Raw genomic sequence first — 25105 nt, forward strand, 5'->3', positions numbered from 1 at the left:
ATACAGTGATGTCTCAATTTTGTTGTCCTGACGAAATTTTGTTCTGGATAATTATATAGACTGTTTCAGACACATGGTCAAATCAACTATACTGGATACAAATAAAGCCCTGCCGTCTAACATCAGCGCCCAGGAAAGAAGGGCTATAAAATCTCTGAGAAATAATAACGACATCATCATTAAACCAGACAAGGGGGGTGCTATAGTCATGATGAACACATCAGACTACATACAGGAGGCACACAGACAGCTGAATGACACGCACTACTACTCTAAATTAGATTCAGACCCCACAGTGGAATACTCTAAAAAACTGAAAAAAGTTATCTCTGGCCTATCTGATGGAGCCAAAGGCCTAAGCAGCCTCATACCAACAAGCCCAAGAATGGGAACTTTTTATATGCTCCCTAAACTACACGAACCTGGGAACCCAGGGAGACCGATCATTTCATGTGTGGGGACACTCACTGAACAGATCTCTGGATGGGTGGAGGGCACTCTGAAACCCCTAGTGAAGGATACAGCCAGCTACCTTCAGGACACCACAGACCTATTAAATAAACTAGCCACTATAGGTCCCCTTCCATATGGAACCATCCTGGCCACCATGGATGTAGAATCCCTGTACTCCAATATCCCACACCAGGATGGTGTAAACGCCTGCCAGTTTTTCATGAAAAAGCGAGGTATGAACGCTGAATCAGTGGTGAAACTCACGAAATTCATCCTCACCCACAATTACTTTTCTTTTGGTGACTGTATCTATCTACAGCAGACTGGCACCGCAATGGGGAGCAAAATGGCGCCACAGTACGCTAATCTCTTCATGGCCAAGCTGGAGAGTGACTTCCTATCCACCTGCACCACCAGGCCTCTGGCCTACTACCGATTCATTGACGATATCCTAATCATTTGGACTGGGTCCGAACAACAGCTGAAAACCTTCCATGAACTATTCAACCAATTCCATCCCACCATCAACCTGACGCTCAATCACTCCTTCTCGGAAATAAACTTCCTAGACACAGTCATCAAGATACAGGACAACAAAATTGAGACATCACTGTATCGGAAGCCGATTGACCGACCAACCTACCTAGGATGGGACAGCTTTCATCCGAAACACATAAAGAACTCTATTGTATACAGCCAGGCCATCAGATACCATCGCATATGCTCTAACCCTGCAGATAGAGAAGAACACCTCGGAGTCCTCAGAGACACATTCTGGAGGCAGGGTTACCATCCAAGAACGATTGATAACCAAATCACCAGAGCCACCAGGATACCAAGATCGGAGTTATTAAGATACAATAACAAACAGGAGAACACTCGGGTACCCCTGGTTGTCACTTATAACCCCCACCTGGAGACGCTGAGAGGTATCACACGCAAATTACATCCACTACTACAAAAAGACAACCGTCTAACATCCATATTTCCGGACCCCCCTCTCCTGTGCTATAGACAGCCACCAAACCTCAGGAATATGATGGTCAGTAGCTCATTATCATCCCCAACCAACGCAGGAACATTTCCATGTGGAAATAAGAGGTGCAAAACCTGCCCCCACATACTGACCACTGACAGGATAGAGATACCTAACTCGAACAAGGAATATAACATTCCAGGTACCTTCACCTGCAGCACTTCCAATGTAGTGTATTTAATTATGTGTACCAAATGCTTCACTGAAAATCTGTATGTTGGAGAGACCGGACAGCAGCTTAGACTGCGCATGAACTCACATCGCCATACTATTAAAGAACAAAGATCTGACCTTCCCGTGTCAAAACATTTTTGCAGGGGGGATCACAACATCACCAATGACATGAAAATTCTGATTTTGAGAGGGAATTTCAGATCTAAGAGAGAAAGGCGCATACATGAATATAAATTCATGACACTGTTTCAGACACTAGAGTGTGGGCTTAATGCATCACAGGGGTTCATGTCTTTTTACAGTAGCGTGTGATCTGATAAGGACCTGTAAGTGTTTACATTGTCTCCACCAATTACCACATTGTCTCTAGCAAATGTCTCCACCAATTGCTTACATTGTCTCTCCAACTACTAACAACCCCCCCCCCTCCCCTCCTGAAATCTAACACCCTTTGTGCCTGCTCTGTATATATATATATATATATATATATATATATATATATATATATATATATATGCATCCTTCAAAAATGTTTTTAAATTTGCTTTGACAAAGGCGCCTTTGCACTTCGAAACGTTAGCCATTTGTCATCATTATGAGTTAGCCATTAAAAAGGTATCAACTACTGAAGATCACCAAGTTTTCGTGTTTTTTTTATATTTCCAACCCACTGGCTAACACGGTACAACAACGAACATTTTCTGTCTACAGGTAGGGAGCAACATCACTATGTGATACTGCCACCTACTGGCCACAATAATTATGTCTCCTCTGATACAGGAGAGGTACCTAATTGTTGAGGCTTTCTGGTGTATGGGCTGTTTTCTCTCCAGGACCCTGTTTATATGATTCCGCTGCACGGTCAGTATGTCAGCCCCTGCCCTGTCCCATAAATCCCTTCTACTATGCCTCTCCCTCTTTCTCTCTGTGCTGATGGTCCGGGGGCTACTTAATCATGCAGAGTTCTGATGCCCCACCGGCTCTAACTCCTGCACGCTGGACCAATCAGGTTACCATGCAGGGGATACAGCAGGCAGATCAGTCCATGGAAACCACCTCTGAACAAACAAGCTGGTCACATTGCTATACAGTCATGTCGGCTGTAAGCAGCTAAAACTACCGTCTTCTCCTGTCTTATAGACCATATAGGAGGAAGAAGAGTAGTGAAGCCCACAATAGGTAATCCAGTTTACCCTCACAGATCTCCAGCCCTGGTTAGAGAGGATTGCACAGACTGGATAAATCTGTAGAAAACTCAGTAGTAAGAATTGTTTTATGTGAATGTGTTTGTTGGCTAGAACTTAAACCAAAATATTCCCATTCACTAACAGCATACAGAAATATTCAAAATGAAACACTGTGGGGGAATATAATAATGCTGGTATTTCCTACTTCAGTCTTAATAATGCAGGTGCATCTTGCAAGGTCCTATGGGTCATAATTGAAGTAGTCTGCATCAGTCACAAAATGGTATAGATTTCAGGTATATCTCACTCTGACCACCAAGATCTTGTCCCACTTTTCTAAAAAGTGGTGAGCAGGTTGTAAAGTGGAGAAAGTGGCATATTTCTGGTGCAAATGGGCATGCAGAAAACTGCTGTGCCTATTTTAGTACATTCCTCCAATTGTCTGTTGCACTAAAATAAAAAGTACACAAGCAATGACTCCTCTCCTAAATGATGAGCTACAGAATTCGCCGGAATATTCTAATTCAGAGCAGGATTTGCTATCGTAGCATGGTTGGAAAAATCCAGGCGCATCATGAACCGTATACAGGAGGTCTAACAAGATATTTGATCAAAACAACTGATACAATATGCATATGCACATACATAGTACATACTATGCAGTGTTATTATATTTATGGACAACCTTAGGGGTTGCTCTCCATGTTATCATTTGGTTACTCACTCCATCCTACATGTATCTTGTAGTTTGAGCTGTTAACATGGATAGCAAAGGAATCCATAGAAGTCTGTATAATGCTGAGTTAAAAAATCATCTTGAATGTATTATTTATTTAGTACTAACCTCTATTTCCTATCTGTGCTCTCCTGTGTTACAGTATAGATATACGTCTCTGCTTCTCATACATGCTAAGTACAGGTGATGCCAGTAACAAGCAGAACATTAGTGAGTATTTCTCTATATAGAGACCAGTATAATATAGTGTTATGTCATGTACATGTGTGTTGTACCGATCTGATAATAATGACCTTTGGATAGGTCACCAATAATTTTTTCAAATTGAGCTTTTTTATCCTTCGACATTGCACTACTGATTCTGGCGCAGTTGGAATTTTTCCTCTATCCCCCACCATTCCTTAGCAAACAGTGCTGTTATTTTCAATCTCTGGTATGCTACCTAGACTCTCTAATGTCAAGTGGGTGGTGTCAGGTAGGGGGTATGATCCAGATCTCTTACACTATCTGCTTCTGACACCACCCACTTGACATTAGAGAGTCTAATTAGCATATCAGGCACCGAAAATAACTGCACTGATTGCTAGAGAAAAAAATCAAACTGTGCTGGAATCAGTAGAGAAAAGACTATTAAAAGATGCAAAGAACATGATTTGGTGGCGGTGGTGAAATGTCCTCTTTAATCTGGAAAACTCATTTAAATCCTTGCCAGTTTAGTGAGTTATGTTGGTCTATGAGAGGGCCTGAATTGATGGGTCAGAAGTGGAGATTTCAGTGACTTGAGATAATTTCTGATAACTTTAAAGTGAATGTCATTCTTTCAATGCCACTTGCAACATTGTGTGCAGAGTTTTTTCCTAACATAAGAATATTTGAACTGGAACTTCCCAACTAAGACATAACATTAAAAGAAGCAGTTCTAACTGCCTGCAGTCACCACTAGAGGGAGCTCAGGGGTTTACTGCATACTGTTTTACTTTTTTTTTAGTTTAGTGGTGATTTAGATTTAGAGATCTAGTGGTGGATATATGCAGTAATTATGCCTATGATATATAGTGTAATAAATGTCATTTAGTGTAATAAATGTCATTTATAATAAATAGATGTCATTTAGGATCATAACAGTTATGTAATTTCCACCATTGTAGCTCTCCAGTACACAGTGGAAGCCGACTTTGATAGACGTCCTTCTCGAGTAAAATTCTTAGGGGCTGCTGGAAGTGTTTACAAAGGATTTTTCTCAATGCCAGATACCAAATGCCAAAACCTTCAGCTTCTGTTACTGGTGAGAAACTGCTATAGTTATATACTCTATGTGCGCTAAGCTATATCTGTGTATACATATACTGTATTATAATAATAATACTGGTTGTGCCTTAGCAGTTACACTGCAGAATGAGTGAATGCTACAATATATATGAGTGTATCCTAGGGAAATGGTAATGAGTAAGGGCAGCTATATATATTTTAGAGAGAGCTATCTGCACTGGTATTGGCAGCTGTAATTTATTTTTACTCCAGGAAAGTATCCGCGATAAACTTCACCCAATACACGTTTCACTGAAGTATAATATTCTGGAGCGGGAGCAGAAAAATCCCAGGAGGATTATTAACCTGGATAATTTCCCTATCCTTAACCAAGATCAGAGCACAGAGCAAACGCTGGAAGTAAGTGGATCAGTATAGTATGTAAAATCCTTTAACAAACAAACTCTTAGCTATTAAAAGGCTGGGGTGTAGTAGTGATGAGAAGGGGGTGAAGAAATATACACCATTAATAAGATGTCGTACATTAGTATCCCTCTCTCAGACAAGTGAAATACTAACAAAATGTAGCTTTTATTATGATGGACTGTACCCCTCAATAAGTTACATAGGCAGCCATTCATTTCAGTGGTACTGTGTAATACAATATTTCTACTACAGTGACCGCTGCTCATTTTAAAGTGAGCCTGTCACCAGAGGAAAGCATATTAAACCAGTAGCGCAGTTAGTTAGGTCAGGCACACCTGAGTGTAACACCTTTTTTCCCTAAAATAATGTGTGCTTCCATTGCCAAGATATTCATTATTTCACAATATGCAAATGAACAATCTGTAGTACCGAGGACGGCCCCATTACTCCAAAGCTCTATGTCCCACACTGCTGTAATACACCAACACAAACCCAAGAACACAGATCCTTGTTTAATTACCGATCCTGGATCCTGCTTACAGCCGTCTGCGCTTCCCCCACAACCCCGCAAACACTATCATTATACTTGGGGGTGGGGGGGTCTTTTCAGACCACCAAGTATAATGATTGGAGGGCTAGGAGAGGTGAGGGAACATAAAAATACAAAACCGGATTATGGCTAATAGCAGATATTACTACTAAAAATTATTGTCATCTCATGTACATATCTTGTGGATTTTATATGTCATCGCAATATTAAATGTTTTAGGCTCAGACTATAGAGGAAAGTCTGAGTATAACATTACATTTTTCAGTATGTAGGGGGATCCTTTTTCACAAAAGTTATGATCAGGGAATACTGTTTGTCTTTAAAAAGAAACAACTATGCAAGAAAACTTATTTTTCAGGCAATACTCCATGGGAAGAAAATGATGCAAATGAACTCATAACAGCCAAACCAGAGGCAAATGTCTGTAGCTGTCTGGTTTGACTGGTGTGAAATCATTTGCATGGACATGATTTATGCAAATTCTCCTGGCTTGCATTAGAACACATAGACCTATGGGACACAATAATAGCTTCTACAGTAGAGCATAAGGAAGTAACTGACCACAGTGCTTTTCTATTCAGCACTCATAAACCACACAAATACGTCTAAATGCAAAGATTTTATTGCACAATGTACACTTTATAATATAACTACTCTTACCAGCAGTCATCTCATCTGTACACTATTGTTTTTCAGGTCCACTTTCAGAAAGAGTGTGGAGCAGATAACGTGTGTAGGAGCAACTTACAGATGCAATATGAGTACCTGGGGGAAAACTTGGAGCCCCTTCCAAGGTCAGCACAAACAGTCAAGTGTGACCTAATGTCTCAAATCTGCTTAACATACATATAGTGTTTTCTAATAAACTCTTTATTAGTCAGTATAGTTCTCTCTATATCTCCTCCTATTACTCCATATATCCTCTCCCTATATCTCCTCCTATTACTACATATAACCTCTCCCTATATCTCCTCCTATTACTCCATCCGGTAACCATCAATGAGTTTCTTACAATGCTCTGCTGGGATTTTAGACCATTCTTCTTTGGCAAACTACTCCAGGTCCCTGAGATGTGAAGGGGGCCTACTCCAAACTGCCATTTTGAGATCTCTCCACAGGTGTTCTATGGGATTCAGGTCTGGACTCATTGCTGGCCACTTTAGAAGTCTCCAGTGCTTTCTCTCAAACCATTTTCTAGTGCTTTTTGAAGTGTGTTTTGGGTCATTGTCCTGCTGGAAGACCCATGACCTCTGAGGGAGACCCAGCTTTCTCACACTGGGCCCTACATTATGCTGCAAAATTTGTTGGTAGTCTTCAGACTTCATAATGCCATGCACACGGTCAAGCAGTCCAGTGCCAGAGGCAGCAAAGCAACCCCAAAACATCAGGGAACCTCCGCCATGTTTGACTGTAGGGACCGTGTTCTTTTCTATGAAGGCCTCTTTTTTTTCCTGTAAACTCTATGTTGATGCCTTTTCCCAAAAAGCTCTACTTTTGTTTCATCTGACCAGAGAACATTCTTCCAAAACGTTTTTGGCTTTCTCAGGTAAGTTTTGGCAAACTCCAGCCTGGCTTTTTTATGTCTCTGGGTAAGAAGTGGGGTCTTCCTGAGTATCCTACCATACAGTCCCTTTTCATTCAGACGCCGACGGATAGTACTGTTGAGGTTCTTTATCCTCCATCCGCACAATCTTGTATTGAAATCTCTCGTCAATTTTTCTTTTCCGTCCACATCTAGGGAGGTTAGCCACAGTGCCATGGGCCTTAAACTTCTTGATGAGACTGCGCACGGTAGACATAGGAACATTCAAGTCTTTGGAGATGGACTTGTAGCCTTGAGATTGCTCATGCTTCCTCACAATTTTGCTTCTCAAGCCCTCAGACAGTTCTTTGGTCTTCTTTCTATTCTCCATGCTCAATGTGGTACACACAAGGACACAGGACAGAGGATGAGTCAACTTTAATCCATTTCAACTGGCTGCCAGTGTGATTTAGTTATTGCCACCACCTGTTCGTTGCCTCAGGCAAGTAACAGGTGCTGTTAATTACACAAATTAGAGAAGCATCATATGATTTTTCAAACAGTGCCAATACTTTTGTCCAACCCCTTTTTATGTTTGGTGTGGATTTATATCCAATTTGGCTTTTTGACAATTCTTTTTGTGGTTTTCCATTGCAGACAAATTAAATGAAGATAATAATACTAAAGAATTTGTGCTTGCAATCATTTTCTGGAAGAAAATGAGTATTATCTGACAGAACTCTTGGGGTGCCAATACTTTTGGCCAACACTGTATATCTCCTCCTATTACTCTATATAACCTCTCTCTATATCTCCTCCTATTACTCCATATAACCTCTCCCTATATCTCCTCCTATTACTCTATATAACCTCTCTCTATATCTCCTCCTATTACTCCATATAACCTCTCTTCCTATATCTGCTCCTATTGCGCCATATAACTTCTCCCTATATCTACTATTACTCCATATAACCTCTCCCTATATCTCCTCCTATTACTCCATATAACCTCTCCCTATATCTCCTCCTATTACTCCATATAACCTCTCCCTATATCTCCTCCTATTACTCCATATAACCTCTCCCTATATCTCCTCCTATTACTCCATATAACCTCTCCCTATATCTCCTCCTATTACTCCATATAACCTCTCCCTATATCTCCTCCTATTACTCCATATAACCTCTCCCTATATCTCCTCCTATTACTCCATATAACCTCTCCCTATATCTCCTGCTATTACTCTGTATAACCTCTCCCTATATCTCCTGCTATTACTCTGTATAACCTCTCCCTATATCTCCTCCTATTGCTCCATATAACCTCTCCCTATATCTCCTCCTATTACTCCATATAACCTCTCCCTATATCTCCTCCTATTACTCCATATAACCTCTCCCTATATCTCCTCCTATTACTCCATATAACCTCTCCCTATATCTCTTCCTATTACTCCATATAACCTTTCCCTATCTCCCCCTATTACTCCATATAACCTCTCCCTATATCTCCTCCTATTACTCCATATAACCTCTCCCTATATCTCCTCCTATTACTCCATATAACCTCTCCCTATATCTCCTCCTATTACTCCATATAACCTCTCCCTATATCTCCTCCTATTACTCCATATAACCTCTCCCTATATCTCCTCCTATTACTCCATATAACCTCTCCCTATATCTCCTGCTATTACTCTGTATAACCTCTCCCTATATCTCCTGCTATTACTCTGTATAACCTCTCCCTATATCTCCTCCTATTGCTCCATATAACCTCTCCCTATATCTCCTCCTATTACTCCATATAACCTCTCCCTATATCTCCTCCTATTACTCCATATAACCTCTCCCTATATCTCCTCCTATTACTCCATATAACCTCTCCCTATATCTCTTCCTATTACTCCATATAACCTTTCCCTATCTCCCCCTATTACTCCATATAACCTCTCCCTATATCTCCTCCTATTACTCCATATAACCTCTCCCTATATCTCCTCCTATTACTCCATATAACCTGTCCCTATCTCTCCTCCTATTACTCCATATAACCTCTCCCTATATCTCCCCTATTACTCCATATAACCTCTCCCTATATCTCCTCCTATTACCCCATATATCCTCTCCCTATATCTCCTCCTATTACTCCATATAACCTCTCCCTATATCTCCTCCTATTACTCCATATAACCTCTCCCTATATCTCCTCCTATTACTCCATATAACCTCTCCCTATATCTCCTCCTATTACTCCATATAACCTCTCCCTATATCTCCTCCTATTGCTCCATCTAATCTCTCCCTATATCTCCTCCTATTACTCCATATAACCTCTCCCTATATCTCCTCCTATTACTCTATTTAATCTCTTCCTATATCTCTGCTCCCTATAACTCTATATCCTTTCCCACAGAGTGAATGGAACTCAGATCCTCTATTATGACCTAAATGTGAAGAAGTTGCTCCTTCGGATAGTTGTGACCAATGCCCCTACTGCAATCTCCTCTGCCGATGATGCTCATGAAGCTACGTTAAATGTCACTTTTCCACCTGAACTTGTCTTCTCTGCAGTGCGATTAGTAAGTGGTAGGGAGGGTGTGATATACCGCTATGTGAGATTTCTAGACTAATATAATTGCGTTATTGTCTTGATAGCATAAATCCTGTAACTTCAATGGTACTGTCCTGTGTCATCTTGGGAACCCTTTCCGAAGAAACCAAAGGGTGAGTCCGTAATGTAAATTCTTGCTAACCTTGTCCAAGCTGTGCGAACATGTTACTTACTTACCTTGATATTTTTAGGCTGAGATTGAGATCCTGTTTGAAGCAAAAGGCATCCACTTGAGAACCAGAGAGGTGGTCACTGCACTCCAGTTGTCCACGTAAGGAATGGCCAAATATTGTTAAAGAAATCGATGTGAAAAACATAATTTCTGTAGCTATTGAATTAATGGGAAAGTGCAATATATACGTTCATCTCTAGTGATAATAGTTATTACTATAATTTTAGTGTGTAATTGATATTGCTAGAAGCGTATTTTATTCTATTACTATTACTTTATTGCTGACTTTGTGTATATGTTGTGTAAGTGTTTGGTGCGACTTTTTTTTTTTTGGTGCTGCGACCTGGACAATGGTAAACGTCTGGGTCACAGCGCCACTAAACTTCCTGGTTGTGTTCAGAGGCTATTACATAAGAATGCCCTACTAGTAAGGATCAGGGGGAATTACATTCTCCCTCTATGTGACAATCAGAGATCAAAAGTATAGAATTCCTCTCTGATTGACAGGAGAGGTGGTAACAGGGACAGGAGCTCCTGCTAGTCCTCTCCTGGGGTCAAATATAGGTTAGGCACAGATAATGATGGTCATTCATTATCACTGTGCAGGCTGCAAGGCTCCTCTTCCCCCCTCCCCTTCCTACAGTAGTTTGTAAGATGCTTCCTTATAAAGGGGGGGGGGGCACTTTAGAGCCCTATATCTCAAGACTGGATGGGCAATCATGTTGGTTCAAGATTCATTTTGTGGATGAAAATCTCATCTTTAAAATGACACCAAGGTCTTCATGATATCACTTATAGTTATGGAGCGATTCACTGTTTAAAACGCTGTCAGGAATTGAGATCTGCAATTGGATCTCAATGCCCTATAGCGTTTTCAACAGTGAACCTCTCCATAACTATAAGTTCTATCATGAAGCCCTTGGTATCATTTTAAAGATGAGATTTTCATCTTTAAAATAAATCTTAGACCATCAAGATAGCTGTATCCAGTCCTGAGATATCGGCATTAGTAGGGAGGACATATTAGCTACATCCTCCACTAGTACCACCCTGGGAATATGTAGAGTTATGTCTTCTGCAGGGAAAAGGTTAATATAGGAGATTTGAGGCACTAAACCACTGGTCCGTTAGCACATTCTGGTCATTTTGTGAACCAAAAACCTCCTAACAGGTTCCCTTTGAAGTGAGTTTCTGTAAGGTTTGGGCTCCCAGTGATAGTAGAACATAGGATTTGTGGCATATTATAAAATTCTGTGTTCTTTTGTCTCCGGCTAGGTTATACACATGTCCAGGTTCTATTGAGTATAGCGAAGGAGCTTACAAGAGCCACCTTGGTTCTACAATTTTGGTCTGTGTACCTTAAAGGGGTTGCTTGCTTTATAAACTCTAATTTTAAATAGTGTATGGAGAATTTGTAGCTAATTCATCTATTATCCAAAAAGTCTTCTGACTTGAATGGGCGCTGTTAATGCTTCATTTTTCCTTGTGGTAATGTTTTATGGACATTGACCATGGCTACCAGGTCCCCTGCTGATGAGAGCTGATCACAAGGGTTCCCAGCAGTAGGATAGCCTATGATCAGTGTATTTTCCTTCTAACATAAAGAGATTATAGAAAATTGACAACCCATTTATATCTATGAGGCCACAACATCACATTTACTATGCATTCTTTTGGTTTGTATAACTTTGGTCATCAGTTAAACACATGCAGAAGGAACCTCGTGGGTGAAAATGTATCATTGTGTCCATTTTATGTTTATCCTTTTCAGTTTAAGTGAACAGACCGGTCTGGAGGAGGAATACGCCGACTTCTTGGTAGACTATACACTAAAGACTTCATTATCAGTGTAAGTACTCCCTGTAGTCATCACCTCAGTCATGAAGACAGTAGAAGGAGATGAAATACCTAGTTTATGGGATTTTTGATAAATATTACATTACTGACGGCTGCCATTTTGGAAAACATTGCCACAAGCTATGGCTGCTGCAATAACTCTAGTATTCTTATGTAGTAGGCCTCACCCAGTCAGATAACCAAGGCAGTGATGTAGGCCTGTTGATCTCGACACCAGTAATCTGTCATAAAATACATTAAAATCCTACTTGTGTGCTTAGTGCAAAACTAGCAGAAAATTAAGACAAATGAAATAGAAAATGTCTGTTGGGTGATATCTGTGAAAATGTGTCTGAATGTATTTCATGTAGATACCACTGGGGAAGGGGGTGAAATTGGGTTTTAATGGGCGACTACACTCCTAAAAAATTGTCTGCATAGATTGCAATGTTCTGTATTAAGAATAGCACCTCCTAGTGTTCAAACCCCATACTGGGACTACGGTAAGTGTAAGTGTAAAGCAAATTAAAATCAAATGCTGGGACTATAAAAGTAGCCTTATACTAGGTTCACACTAGTGTCCGCCTTTCTGGTCCGTCGACAACAGCAGTCACATACAGAGCCTCACGGACCCCATTAAATATAATGGAATAATTTCTTTAAAACTGAAACCAATGGATGAAATAGTTGGACTTGCAGGACTTTATCGTCTGGTGATTTTAGATGCACACTGCCACAGAGTCTCCATTTTATACACTCGATAAAGGAGACTGTCACCCCATCAAACGCGTTGTGTATGTTGATTGAAATGAAGCCTTTCTTCTTGGATGTTCTGGGTGGTTCTTACATTTTCTTTACTTGATGGTTACTGACTGATCCATCTAACTTTGATGATATACATCTGATAGGGCCAATGGCCCTGCTCACGACAATCTTTCACCATGCCCAGGAGAGTAGACTGGATGTAGACCAGAAAACTGACATACAAGACATGGTAAATTTCCTCCATAGCACCCCTGCCCTGCATCGGAATGGGACTGCAGACAGAAATCCCTGGAAATAGAAGCACATGTACACAGTATATATGAGGGCTTCTCTTTGCTTGGCAGTATGAGGGTCTTCACTTGGAAATCTCTGCTAGGTCAGTTTTTTTCTTAAAGCGATGGTGGGGCTAGTTGCAGGTCCCGACAAGACAAAAACTGTTTTACATCATTTGCAAATTCTTAGTCAGATTGGTGACCACTTCTATCTGGAGCCCTGGAAAAATACAGTTCATTATGCAATAGACAATCCCTCATATGGCTATGTTGAAATAAAAGTGAAAAATATATAGCACTGATAGCTCTTCAGTGGGGGCTCAGAATGGGAAAGCCGATAGAGCACTGAATTCAGCGCACTGTCGGCTTTCTAGCGGTGCATTGCACTGCATGTGCCCTGAGAACGTGAACGGTCCTTTTTAAGTGGTTGAAATGCTATTTAGTGATATTAGTAGCAGAGGTGGGTCTGTGACAACTTCTTGTATAAGGACATGTTAGCAGGCTTGTTTTTAGTTAAGTAACAAAGTCTCATTGTTTATTCTTTATAATGGGGTAATACACAGGACACCTCAGAACCTACAGACGTATTTCAGTGGCCAAGTGATGGGGGAATCTGCAATGAAGACTGTGCAAGATGTAGGAAGCCCTGTGGAGTTTGTATTTATGGTAAGAGATAGCAGACAGACATTCACAAACTGGAGGCTAATGATGGGAAACACTGAGCTAAAATGTATCAGCTTTATCTTATAGGTTAAAAATGAAGGTGAACCTCTCAACGATCTAGTGTCCCTGGTTCTTGCTGTGGACTGGCCATATGAAGTGACCAATGGGAAGTGGCTTTTATACCTTACAGAAGTATTTGTGAAAACCAGTGTGACAAATGTGACACATTGCCAGCCTACTGAAGACGTCATTAACCCTTTGAACCTCACAGTAAGCCTATATTCTTCATCTTCAGGGAATATCATTGGTTTGTATGGGATCACTAATAAGAAGAAAACCCGTATGTTGTAAACATTGATGTTCTCAGTGACAATAGTACAATAACCAAAGTAAATTGCCAACTGCAGTCTTGTCAAGCTGATGTTTTTTACTTTTGTTCAGCTCTCTGGTAGTAGAAGAAGAAAGAGAGATACCATCAAGTTGGATTTGCCAAATGTGCAGGTTTTGCCAGCTGTTAAGAGACCAAATACCGTACTGGTAAGAATTGGCACGAGACGTCATTGTCTTAAAAACTCATATAAATTGGTGGATAGTTCAATGTTTGTCATGGGAGAAGGAGATTGATATTGATATCATCAAATGTTATGGTACAATTTTATTTTCTCATCTTCTCTGCATTAAATAGCCATTAAACTTTATCCATATTTTTCCTTGGTGTCTTTGGACTTGAGCATTCTTTTGGTGGAAACCAGTAACTAAAGTCTTGTGGTCCCCGGTGCTAACTTTGAGATTACACCCCTGGTGGAAACCTCTAGACTCTATACTCATCATTTTCTCTAAAGTTCTCATTGATTCTCCAAGGAAAGATGACTTGATGAGATTGTTAAAACTCTATTGGATTGCATGCACATCAATGCTTCATCTGTATATAACATACCTTATATATTATATTGTGTTTACAGAGATGTAGAGGTGGAGGTGCCAACTGTGTGCGTTTCGAATGCCCCTTAAAAGACTTAAAGACGCTAGCTAATGTTACTGTGCGTGCAAGAGTCTGGAACAGCACATTCTTAGAGGTAAGAAAAACGGATGATTTAATCCCTAATTCTTGTAGCGCAATTTCGTGTACGTCAGTACATGACCTGGGTATGCATCTGTATTGTAGAGCTGTAGACGCTCTGTGTGCTGTCATATGATGCTTCTGCAAGGCACTGTATTCTCCACTAGAAGCAACATTTCTAGAGCATGTACCACCATATGGGTACCGATTATAAATGAAGACCGCACAGAGACATAATAGTGTTATCCTCTTGGATCTAAAGTTTTATTTTGTCTTGTCCTCTCAGGATTATAGATATGCTGACAGAGTTTGGGTGGAAGGAGCAGCAGAACTCTATCTGAAATCTGATATTGACTCCATAAAGATGCCAAGGCACCATGTATCTGTACGTGTTACTATGTAAGGTTAGATCATCAATTTGTGAAGATGGATTTCTCCACATGGATTAACTAACTATATCTTCTTTCTGTCCTTCTGTGCTTTGCTATTGAATTCAGTTTGCAGTCACCATAGACTCTGAACTGGTGGAACCACCTCCAGCTGAACTTCCGCTCTGGGTGATCATTGTTGCAGTGGTATCTGGAATCTTACTTCTAGGAGTTATCATTCTCATCCTATGGAAGGTAGGAGAGAAAATCCAGTTATACATGGCCTCCTATGTAAAATATCTACATCTTATTTGTATCTTCCCCAAGTCATTACCAGGCTTTGATTGGGCAAATTTACCAATGGTCACCAATGAAGATCTCTTTGCTTTTTCATATATAAAGATGGTAACATAATGTTGGTTGTCTATCCCCCATTAATTCATATATAACTGTCACAATACTGGCAAGGTAACCGATGGTCCTGTCCATTGGATGATAGTATATGCCGAATTATCTAAATGTTAAGGGAAAGGCTGAATTTACATCATGGTCTACATTAATCTGTCCTGTTGGTCATATCTTCTTATGTGATAGTCTCATGTTGCCTTCAGAAGTGCCAGTTCTGATGAATCTTTGCTAAGTGGAAGATTCTTTAGGTTATATAAGATTGATACATTTCAGTGCATTAAAGAGGTCAAAAACAAGCTGCAAGCCATATTGGAGAAACCCATCAAAATATAACTTATATGAAGTAGACCAATGTGTTAAACAGATGGCCCCATTGTCCTCTCCAAATGAGGTTGTAGCCTGGGCCCTTGGACAATGGTATACTGTATATAGGACTCACTGTTGTGCTCAACCTGGACCCTCTGGAGGATTCTTTGGTACTCTGGTGGGTAACAGTTTAAAGGTAATAAGGGATTAGTTTAGCTACATATCCTTGAGAATTTTAATCCAGTCCTAGTGCTATCCATGTGAAAGTGCGCTCTCTTTAACCCCTGCTTGACCTGTTATTCCCTGCTTGCATATATACTGAGCTATTTATTTATGCTTCTCAGTCTATAAGGACACCTCCAAACAATTTTAGTCTTACAGCTTGATATCCAAGGGTGTTATTAAGGCGCGCGCATACACATTAACTGTTTATCAGCCAACCCCACTGATTTTAATGGGAACAGCCAACCATTTGTAATGTGTATGGACACTTCTCCAACGTCAAATGTCAGGGAGATCTCCATTGCCCTAGCCTTTTGTTATTAGGAGATAAGCCGCTGCCAGAAATGTCTCCCCATTCACATGTCAGTACTTGTGTGCTGCTCGGCTTAGTCATTCACTCATGTGTATAGGGAATCTGGGCAAGGTACCTTGGCTGAAAAAGAGTTCATCTGACAGCTGTGCAGGGCCGACTTTACACTGTTGTTTTGTGATAAGCTATAACTTTGCCCTATGATATTCTTGATGGGCCCCTCACCACTCTCCTGCCTTGTAGTGTGGATTCTTCCGGAGGGCCAACACTCGTGCCAAGTATGAGGTCAGAGGTCAGAAGGCAGAAATGAAGGTGCAACCATCGGAGACTGAGAGATTAACACAGGATTCCTGAGTACGACCTCTGACCACTGACCCCCAACCATGCCCCTCGGGTAACCAGGCAATCTCAGCCAAGCATTTGCAAACCTTTCCCACCTCCTCCCACTACTTGTCTTTATGTGCTGGTGTCCATGGTACCTAATAACTGACTGCACAATCTTAAAGATAATGTCTCTTGTAACATTTATAAGTCTGTCTTCACTCTATTTATTCTGTTATCTTACAAAATTCTTATATTTTTCTATCTTTGTATCTGTTTCACACTTAACCATCTCCAAATGTAATTTCTAATTTTTAACTACAACTCACGTCATGTCTTATGTCCATATGCCATCTTACTCCTTTCACCACCATCTTAATCTTTTCTTATTCATAACTTCATTGTTTTTCGGGCCTGACCATATAAACTTTTCTATTATTGCAACTTCTTTCCTTGGTATTTTCTTTTCTTAATTCATTTCTTTAATGAACTGTCAACTTTCTCATGACTTTCCATCTCAACATATTCTAACCACAACATCCATGTTATCCCTCCCTCCATGTCTCCTTGCTGCCTATGATTCTGCAGGTTGGATTTTTCCATCGTGTCAGACGTTACAGCTTTGGCCAAACTCACTATGCTGTGTGTGTCAGTCAAGAAGAAAGACAGAGGCTGTGCGGAAGGCTACCTAACAGCCAAAGACATTGGGTCACCACCTGGAAGGAAACCGCCAGATACTACTGAGCAAATTCTACTGCCAAGTCTCATCAGGAGCTGGACTATCTCCTTCTATGACATTGGCTTCTCATTGACAATGGGGACATTGCAAAAAGGGGTTGGGGGAGGCACAGCTATAGATTATTTTATGATTGACTTTATATAGGAATCTTATTATTTTACTATGCTGGAAAACAAAAAGACCAAGTTAACCCGTCGTATTGGAATATGGACAGCAGATTTCTATTTGACTTTGGTGCCATGAAATGGGGGTGTCCTAACACTGGAATAAAGAGACAAAATATCCTGTAGCACTGAAACTATGGAGACACTGGAAGAAGATAATTATCCAGTCGAACATGGGTACGGAGACCTGGACTCAGTCTATGCTTTTTGTGACTTTGAATAAAGGACACTGGAAAAAAAACGCCATTATAAAGTTTTATTGTATATTTGAGCAAGTATGTCCATATCTGAAGCTCTGGAGGAAGCACTGGAATCTTATAGGTGACACTGGATAAAGCGATTCCCTCCTCGGGATGACTCCTCATAACTATTGCACATAATAAACCTGTATATTTTACAATTGGCCATATTTATGATTATAGATATGGCGGATGTATATGGACTGTATGTACCTTGAAAAGTTACAATGAATGATAATCACATGCTATTTCAGATAACACAATGCTGCATACCATATAGCTTGGTTGGTATGGTATATGGAGATATCATACTCTTCCAGTCTTTCCATTAAGTTCATTTCACCCCAAGGTTGTCAATAAAATAGAGTCATGAAATAAATTGCTGAATGTCTAAACCTTCACATTGGGTTCTGTTGTATATTTCAGGTGTACTGGTGTCTCTGAGTCTGCAGATGCAGGAATGACAATGGTTCATGTACTAATAACCTCATAGGCCATTGCAGTGATTGAATTGCTATGAAAGTGAACAAGCTATGCATATAAGTATACAATATCAATAATACTAATAATAATAAACCCTTGGGTTTTGGCACAGTCTTGTGTCAGAATGAGGAGGCGTACTTGGCACCTTTTTGCATAAGTGGCAACTTTTGGAAATGGTTTTCATGGAAATATGATCTAAAAAGTTTTTACAGAGCCTGCCCCATATTTTTAATGTGGACACTGCACACCTATTTACCCTAATGTTTTTAAACCTTTCACAGAATTGCTGCATCCCTTCTTAAGCAGGGTTCACACTAGCATCGGTGTCCGACAGCTAGTGTCCGATGCTAATGTCCGCGCCAAAACTAGCTGTGTCCGTTACATTTTGCATTATTTTAAATGGGACATCATGTGTGTCCTTTACTGTCCGTGCCTGTCCTTAACTGTCCGTTCACAAAGATGTCCGATTTTTCAAGCGGACAGCTAAATCCTACATGTAGGTTTTTGCTGTCCACTTGAAAAATCGGACATCTTTGTGAACGGACAGTTAAGGAAAGACACGGACAGTAAAGGACACACATGATGTCCCATTTAAAATAATACAAAATGTAACGGACACAGCTACTGTTCGATGCTAATGTCTGCACAAGATTTTGCGTGGACATTAGCATCGGACACTAGTGTGAACGCCCCCTTATTGTACACAGGACTGCTGCACACATTCTTCCAATTTTTCATCTGACTGCTACACAAACCTTTATATTATACATAGGATTGCTGTGCCCTCAATATTTTACACAGAACTGCAGCACCATTTCATACTTTTACAGAGGACTGCTGCAAACCCTCCTCAATAGTTTGCACAAGACTCCTCCTACTCTCTATCTATATTTTTGCCAAACTCTAGCACCCCTCTATATGTTACAGAACTAAAGGTGGAAGAGGAGTAAAATAAAAAAGAAGCATACTCTCCCATCCCCAGCACTCCGTAGCCTGCCACTGTTATCCATTCAGACATGGGCCAGGACCTTGTTGCTGGAAATCCTGAGCCACTAGCAACCGCTGAGTCCAATCAGCGGCCTCAGTGGTTGCTAGTAAGGAACCAGTGACATATGCGAATGATTGGTTTCAGCAGTCACGTGAAGCTCAGGACTTCAGGCAACAAGGCCCTGCTCTGAATAGATACTGGTGGTGCCAGGGACAGATTAGTATGCTTTTTTTACCTTACCCCTCCCCGGCTGCTTCATGCATTTCCTAAACAACCACTTTAATATACACAGGACTACTGGACACATCTTCCTGTACTTTACACAGGATTGCTGAACCCTTCAATAATTTACATAGGAATGCTACATCCTGTTTATTCTTTACATGGGACTTCTGCACCCTCCTTATTTTATACAAGACTGCTGAACTGCTCCATAGTTTATACAGAATTGCTGCACATCCCCTTTTAATACTTAATTTAATACACAGGACTGGTGTGCACATTTACATACTTTATACAGGACTTATGCACTGCCCCCTTTAGTCTTTTCACACAACTGGCACCGTCCTCCATGCTTTACACAGGACTGCTGCACCTCCTTCATTCTCTACTTACAGCTCTGCAATAAATTAAGAGACAATTGCAAAATTTTCAGTTTCTCTGATTTTTCTCTTCATTGGTATATTTTTGCGTAAAATGTACATTGTTCTTTTATATATAAACTACTGACAACCTGTCTCTGAAATTCAAAGCAAAAAATGTAGTATTTATTTGCAGCAAATGAGAAATCGTCAAAATAATATAAACGAAGCAGTTCTGTCAGACCTCAAATAATACAAAAAAAACAAGATCATATTCATTTAGAAACAACAATACTAATGCTGTAACTCAGGAAGAGTTCAGAAATCAATATTTGGTGGAATAACCATGATTTTTATTCCCAGCTTTCATGCGTCTTGGCATGCTTGCCACCAGTCTGTTGTACTACTTTTGGGTGACCTTATGCCACTCCTGGCACAAAAATTTAAGCAGTTCTTCATTGTTTGATGGCTTGTGACTACCCATCTTCCTCTTCATTACATTCCAGTGGTTTTCAATGGGATTCAGGTCTGGAGATTGGGCTGGCCATGACAGGGTCTTGATGTGGTGCTGTGTGGCATGGTGCATTGTCCTGCTGGTAAAACCAGTCCTCATTGTTCGGTACACTGACTCAGGAGAAAATGTCACTTTTATAATAGGTTTAAACTATAGGTAGAGACGCAAGTTTAATAGAAAGAATACTGCAGATTCCACCTTGACACGATTCCCACACTGACCAATATCATATGCACTTAAGTAATTTTGTACTCAATGTGCTTTTCTTAGTGCCCGCGGGGCTGTAGAGTCAGATTCAGGACCAGTTTTGGGTGGAGCTGAAGTTGGAAAAAAAGTTACCAGTTTAAAATTATTTTTATTTTAATGAGGCTGATGAGTCGTCATCATCATCACCATCATCAGCCTCCCTGCTCTCACCTCCCCCTGTTTACACATATCACACAGTGTACTACCGGTACTCCAAGGTGGCTAATTAGCATATCAGAAAAAGCGGACTAATTCAAAAACTCTGAGCCGGTGTGATGGAAGTCAATGGTAAGGCAGGAACACCTCAGGCAGGCAGTTGTGCAGTTCAAAAAGCGTTTTATTTTACTCAGCAACTGAACAGTAAAACAACATGTAACTTCCAAATAGTGTTTGTAGTTTTCCAGTGTCCAACTCCCCCAGCCTTAGTCTTTGCGGCTCTAGGGTTAAACTCCACTCCAACTATAACTCCTTTCCACTCCACTGCCGCTTTCAGTAGCAGAAACTGGGAGCTATAGTGCAGGGTAATTCAGAGATCTGGTTACCTTATATTAGGTGTCGGGCCAACGCGTCCTGTCGATAGACTCCACTGCTCTTCCTGGCACAAAGTCCAAACTGTAGACAGCTCGAACTAAAGGGCTGTCTCTAGTAGATCCTATGACTGAATCTTCCTCCTTGGGGCTGTGTGGAAAGCCGTTGAAGCTCAGTTCATAGTGCTGGCTTGCACTGACTCCTCTTCAAACTGCTACTTCTAGAAATGACCATCTAACTGACTGACTGAGCTCCAACAGTTCCGCAGGAGACAAAAGTCTCCTCAGACCCCACACTGTGACCTATGATAAGCCAGGGCTATACCAATTACACAGTTTGAAACTACAGAGAACAACAAGGAAAAATCTGCAAACAATATATAAAGGGTACACAGAACATAGAACATGGAACACAAAAGGCAGAACTCAAAGACACAACTCAGAGGCACTAAAAGGCAAAGAATAAAAGCAGGTGTACTCTGGGTTGCCACAATGACACTGCTACCAACAAAGGTGAAAGTTGCCGTCTGGAAATGCACTGGGCAGATATGGGTGTGCTATGTAAGTGCCACCTGTGTCTGGATGGTTGACAAGGAAATTTCGGGAGCTATTCAGGCTTGTCAGCAGATCAAACAATCCTCTTTACTGGTGGTCAGTCGGGGTCTTCCAGAGCCTGATTGCCGTGTGTATATGCCCTCATATACCACTAACAACACCTCCTAACAGATACGTCACAAAGGCCTAGATGGCGGTCATTTCATCAAAATTATCCTTCTTCTCTAAGTCCAATGATGCACATTATCACAAAATCTTTCAACTGAGCGAAATGCCTTTGAGAAAACGCTGTAGAGCCTTATCTAGCAGTCAACAATTTCTCACCAAGAAGTACCTTCAAAACTATCCCAGATTTAGCAGGGCAGTCCCAGATTCTGGGCAAATACAGGGGGACATTATAGTGTTGGGGAATACCATGTCAAGGTGAGTAGGGGCATTAAACTGTGTGAGGACACAAAGAGACATTGATAGGAATAGGTAGAGTCAAATTGTGTGCATAGCACGCTTGTCACAAGACCCAGAGTCTAACCAGACCACACCTGTAAATATGTACATAACTGCCTAAGACACAATTGCAGTCTGAGTTATACAGCAATCCAGCATTTCTATCTGACCATGTTAATATTTCTTTGTCAATGTATTATGAGATCTGCATTGTTTTACAGAACCAGGAAACAGGCATAAGGAGGAATTCACACGGAGTAAACTGTCGCGCAACCTAGCACGTATACACGTGTCAGAGTTTGCGCGCTCAAAAAAGATCCCATTGATTTCAATGGGGATTTACGATCGTATAATGCGCGTTATTTTGCGCCCGTAATTTTGTGGCCGCAAAATTACGGGCACAAAATTATGCGCCGTATACAATTGTAACCCCCATTGAAATCAATGGGATCTTTTTTGAGCGCGCAAACTCTGATACGTGTATACGTGCCAGATTGTGCGGCGCGTTACTCCGTGTGAACTGCCCCTAAGTGCGGGTACTAGACATGGTTGTAGGTGCTAGACATTGGTTCAGGTGCTAGACATGGTTATAGGTCAGTGATGGCTAACCTATGGCACGCGTGTCACAGGTGACACGCGATGCCATGGTAGCTGACATGCGGCACAGTGCCGCGCTATGTCAGTTTTCAGCACTGACAAGCAACACAGTGCCGCCTGTAGCGCTGACAGGGGGCTGTTCAGAGGTGAACGGGGTCGCTTCCACTCACCTCTCAGGCTCCGGTTCCATTCACAGCTTTTTGCATGGTAGGGTCGCTACTGTGATGTCTGCAGCGGCCCTGCCGAGATCGTGCGCATGCGCAGTGACTGGTCGGTGCACACAGCCGCCGAAAGCAGCAGTCCTGTAATGAATGGAGCCGGAAAGGTGAGCGGTGAACAGAAGAGTCTCCCATTCACCGCCCTGAATGTGCACATGGGTTGTGTAGCGGGAGGGTGTTCCACCTCCTGCTCACCTCTCTGGCTCAATGTCAGCCACTAGAACAATGCTCACAGAACATGCAAATGGAAGGGCCCTGCAGACACCAGAACAAAAGGTCAGAACAAGTTCATAATATAGACACCTGGATAAAAATGTTGAATTATATGCTTTTGCTTTAATAAATACAGTACATGTATTGCAAATAATTAGTTTTGTTATTAGAGTTACAAATATCATAAAATGATGAATTTTCTACAGGTGACACACCACGAGTCACGATCGGTATTTTTTTTACAAATTTTCATACACCAAGCCGAAAAGGTTGGCCATCACTGTTAGGGCTAGTTCACATGGGGATAAGCGCCGTACATTTTGGTTCTGATTCTGATGCGGGAAGCTGCATCAGAATTGGACCAAAATGCGCCTGCCACGACTGTCGTGGCTTCTGACAGTCGCAGCTTCCCCCTCCGGAGTAGGCTCAAATGAATGGGCCTATTCCATAGTGTGCTGTCGCGAGGCGGATGCTGGGGCTGACTCAGCAGCGGAAACCGCCTGAAGAAAGGACAGCTCGTTTCTTTTTTCCGTGAGCCGAAACATACCACTCACGGAAAAAAGGAATCTAGTGGTCTACATAGTTTCATTGTGACGGGGCGGATTCTGAGTTGGATTCAGAGTCAGAATCCGCACCCTCTTGCCCCGTATGAACGAGCCCTTACAGGTGCTAGACATTGGTTCAGGTACTAGACATGGGTGACAGCATAAAAAATAGCAGATCTTTTGACTTTACTCCCATGACTACCTTGTATATTAAAGACAAAAAACACTGATGTTAATATTAGATTGTGGCCCCTAATACCTAGGAACCTCCATGAACCAAATAAAGGGAGGTGGTTCATGCCCTTCATAGAGAGCAGGAGTCTCAAACTTGCGGCCAACTGTGCCCTCGGGATGATAGTTTGCGGCTCCCGGTGGGCGCCGGGTGTTTAACTATGGCGGACACCTGGGAGTCAGGCGGCCGCCATCGTTGCCCGGTGTCTACTGTCACAGTAGACACCAAGCGCTAATGCCTCCGGTCGGTGCCCGCACTGATCAGAGGCATTAACCCCTCAGGCGCCTAGGCCATTTTGCCATACTCCAGGGCCGACATCACGTTGGCATGACAGCCAGGAGCCTTGTAAAGGCTCCCTGGCCGGTTTGCAGTGATTTTCTTTTGCAGGCTGCAAAAGAAATGACAATTTTTTACAATGTATTGCAATGCATTAGTATTGTAATGCACTGCATTAGTGATCAGACCCCCTGGGGTTCAAGACCCATAGGGGATCTAATAAATGCAAAAAGAAATTTAAAAAAAGTTTTTAAAAAATTAAAAAGTTTTAAAAATTCAAATCACTCCCCTTTCCCTAGAACACATATAAAAGTAGTTGAATACTGTGAAACACATACATGTTAGGTATCACCGGGTCTGAAAAAGCTTGCTCTACAAATCTATAAAAATATTTTTCCTGTACGGTAAACACTGTAGTGGGGAAAAAAAGTCAAAAATGCCAAACCGACGTTTTTTTTCACTGTTTTGCCTCTGATAAAAATTTGAATAAAAAATGATCAAAGCAAAAGCAATTCCCCCAAATGGTATAACTAAAAATTACACCTGGCCCGCAAAAAAAAGACTCCCTATGCATCCCTGTACACGGAAGTATAAAAAGTTACAGCTGTCAGAATATGGCGACTTTTAGAAAAAAAAAAAATTGGGAAAACATGATGCGGCCCAGCCTCACCCAGACTCTACCTCCAGCAGCCCCAGGGTAAATTGAGACCCCTGATATGGAGGGAGAGTGCCGCACAAATGGGGTTTACTTTCAGAGGATGGCGCAGCAAACTTTGGCAACTGCACAGGTCTCCCATTCCCTGGAACGATTGACCTGATGCCTTGCATTAGAATAATACCTCCATAGGTACAGTATGCGCCTACATATTTCTTTGGGTGCTGTATTTCACATGTG

General features: G+C 41.3%; 1 protein-coding gene across 2 annotated transcripts in view; it reads left to right on the top strand.

The window, feature by feature from the left end:
- ITGA3 (integrin subunit alpha 3) overlaps positions 1-18192 on the top strand; it is a 53025-nt gene extending 34833 nt beyond the window's left edge. Inside the window, exons 11-26 of one of the 2 annotated variants that reach the window (XM_075278263.1) lie at positions 3729-3796; positions 4735-4871; positions 5108-5254; positions 6507-6604; positions 9749-9914; positions 9991-10059; positions 10138-10217; positions 11890-11967; positions 13555-13657; positions 13742-13924; positions 14096-14191; positions 14617-14730; positions 15001-15099; positions 15212-15337; positions 16572-16722; positions 17238-17371. In XM_075278263.1, the coding sequence (XP_075134364.1) occupies positions 3729-3796; positions 4735-4871; positions 5108-5254; positions 6507-6604; positions 9749-9914; positions 9991-10059; positions 10138-10217; positions 11890-11967; positions 13555-13657; positions 13742-13924; positions 14096-14191; positions 14617-14730; positions 15001-15099; positions 15212-15337; positions 16572-16682 (1675 nt within the window). In that variant the 3' untranslated portion in view covers positions 16683-16722; positions 17238-17371. Of the gene's footprint in view, positions 1-3728; positions 3797-4734; positions 4872-5107; positions 5255-6506; positions 6605-9748; positions 9915-9990; positions 10060-10137; positions 10218-11889; positions 11968-13554; positions 13658-13741; positions 13925-14095; positions 14192-14616; positions 14731-15000; positions 15100-15211; positions 15338-16571; positions 16723-17237 lie in introns of both variants that reach the window. The other variant, XM_075278262.1, reaches the window with a different exon arrangement.
- The last annotated feature ends 6913 nt before the right edge of the window (positions 18193-25105 follow it).

The sequence above is a fragment of the Leptodactylus fuscus genome, chromosome 6 (assembly GCF_031893055.1).
Source record: "Leptodactylus fuscus isolate aLepFus1 chromosome 6, aLepFus1.hap2, whole genome shotgun sequence".
Taxonomy (NCBI): Eukaryota; Metazoa; Chordata; class Amphibia; order Anura; family Leptodactylidae; genus Leptodactylus; species Leptodactylus fuscus.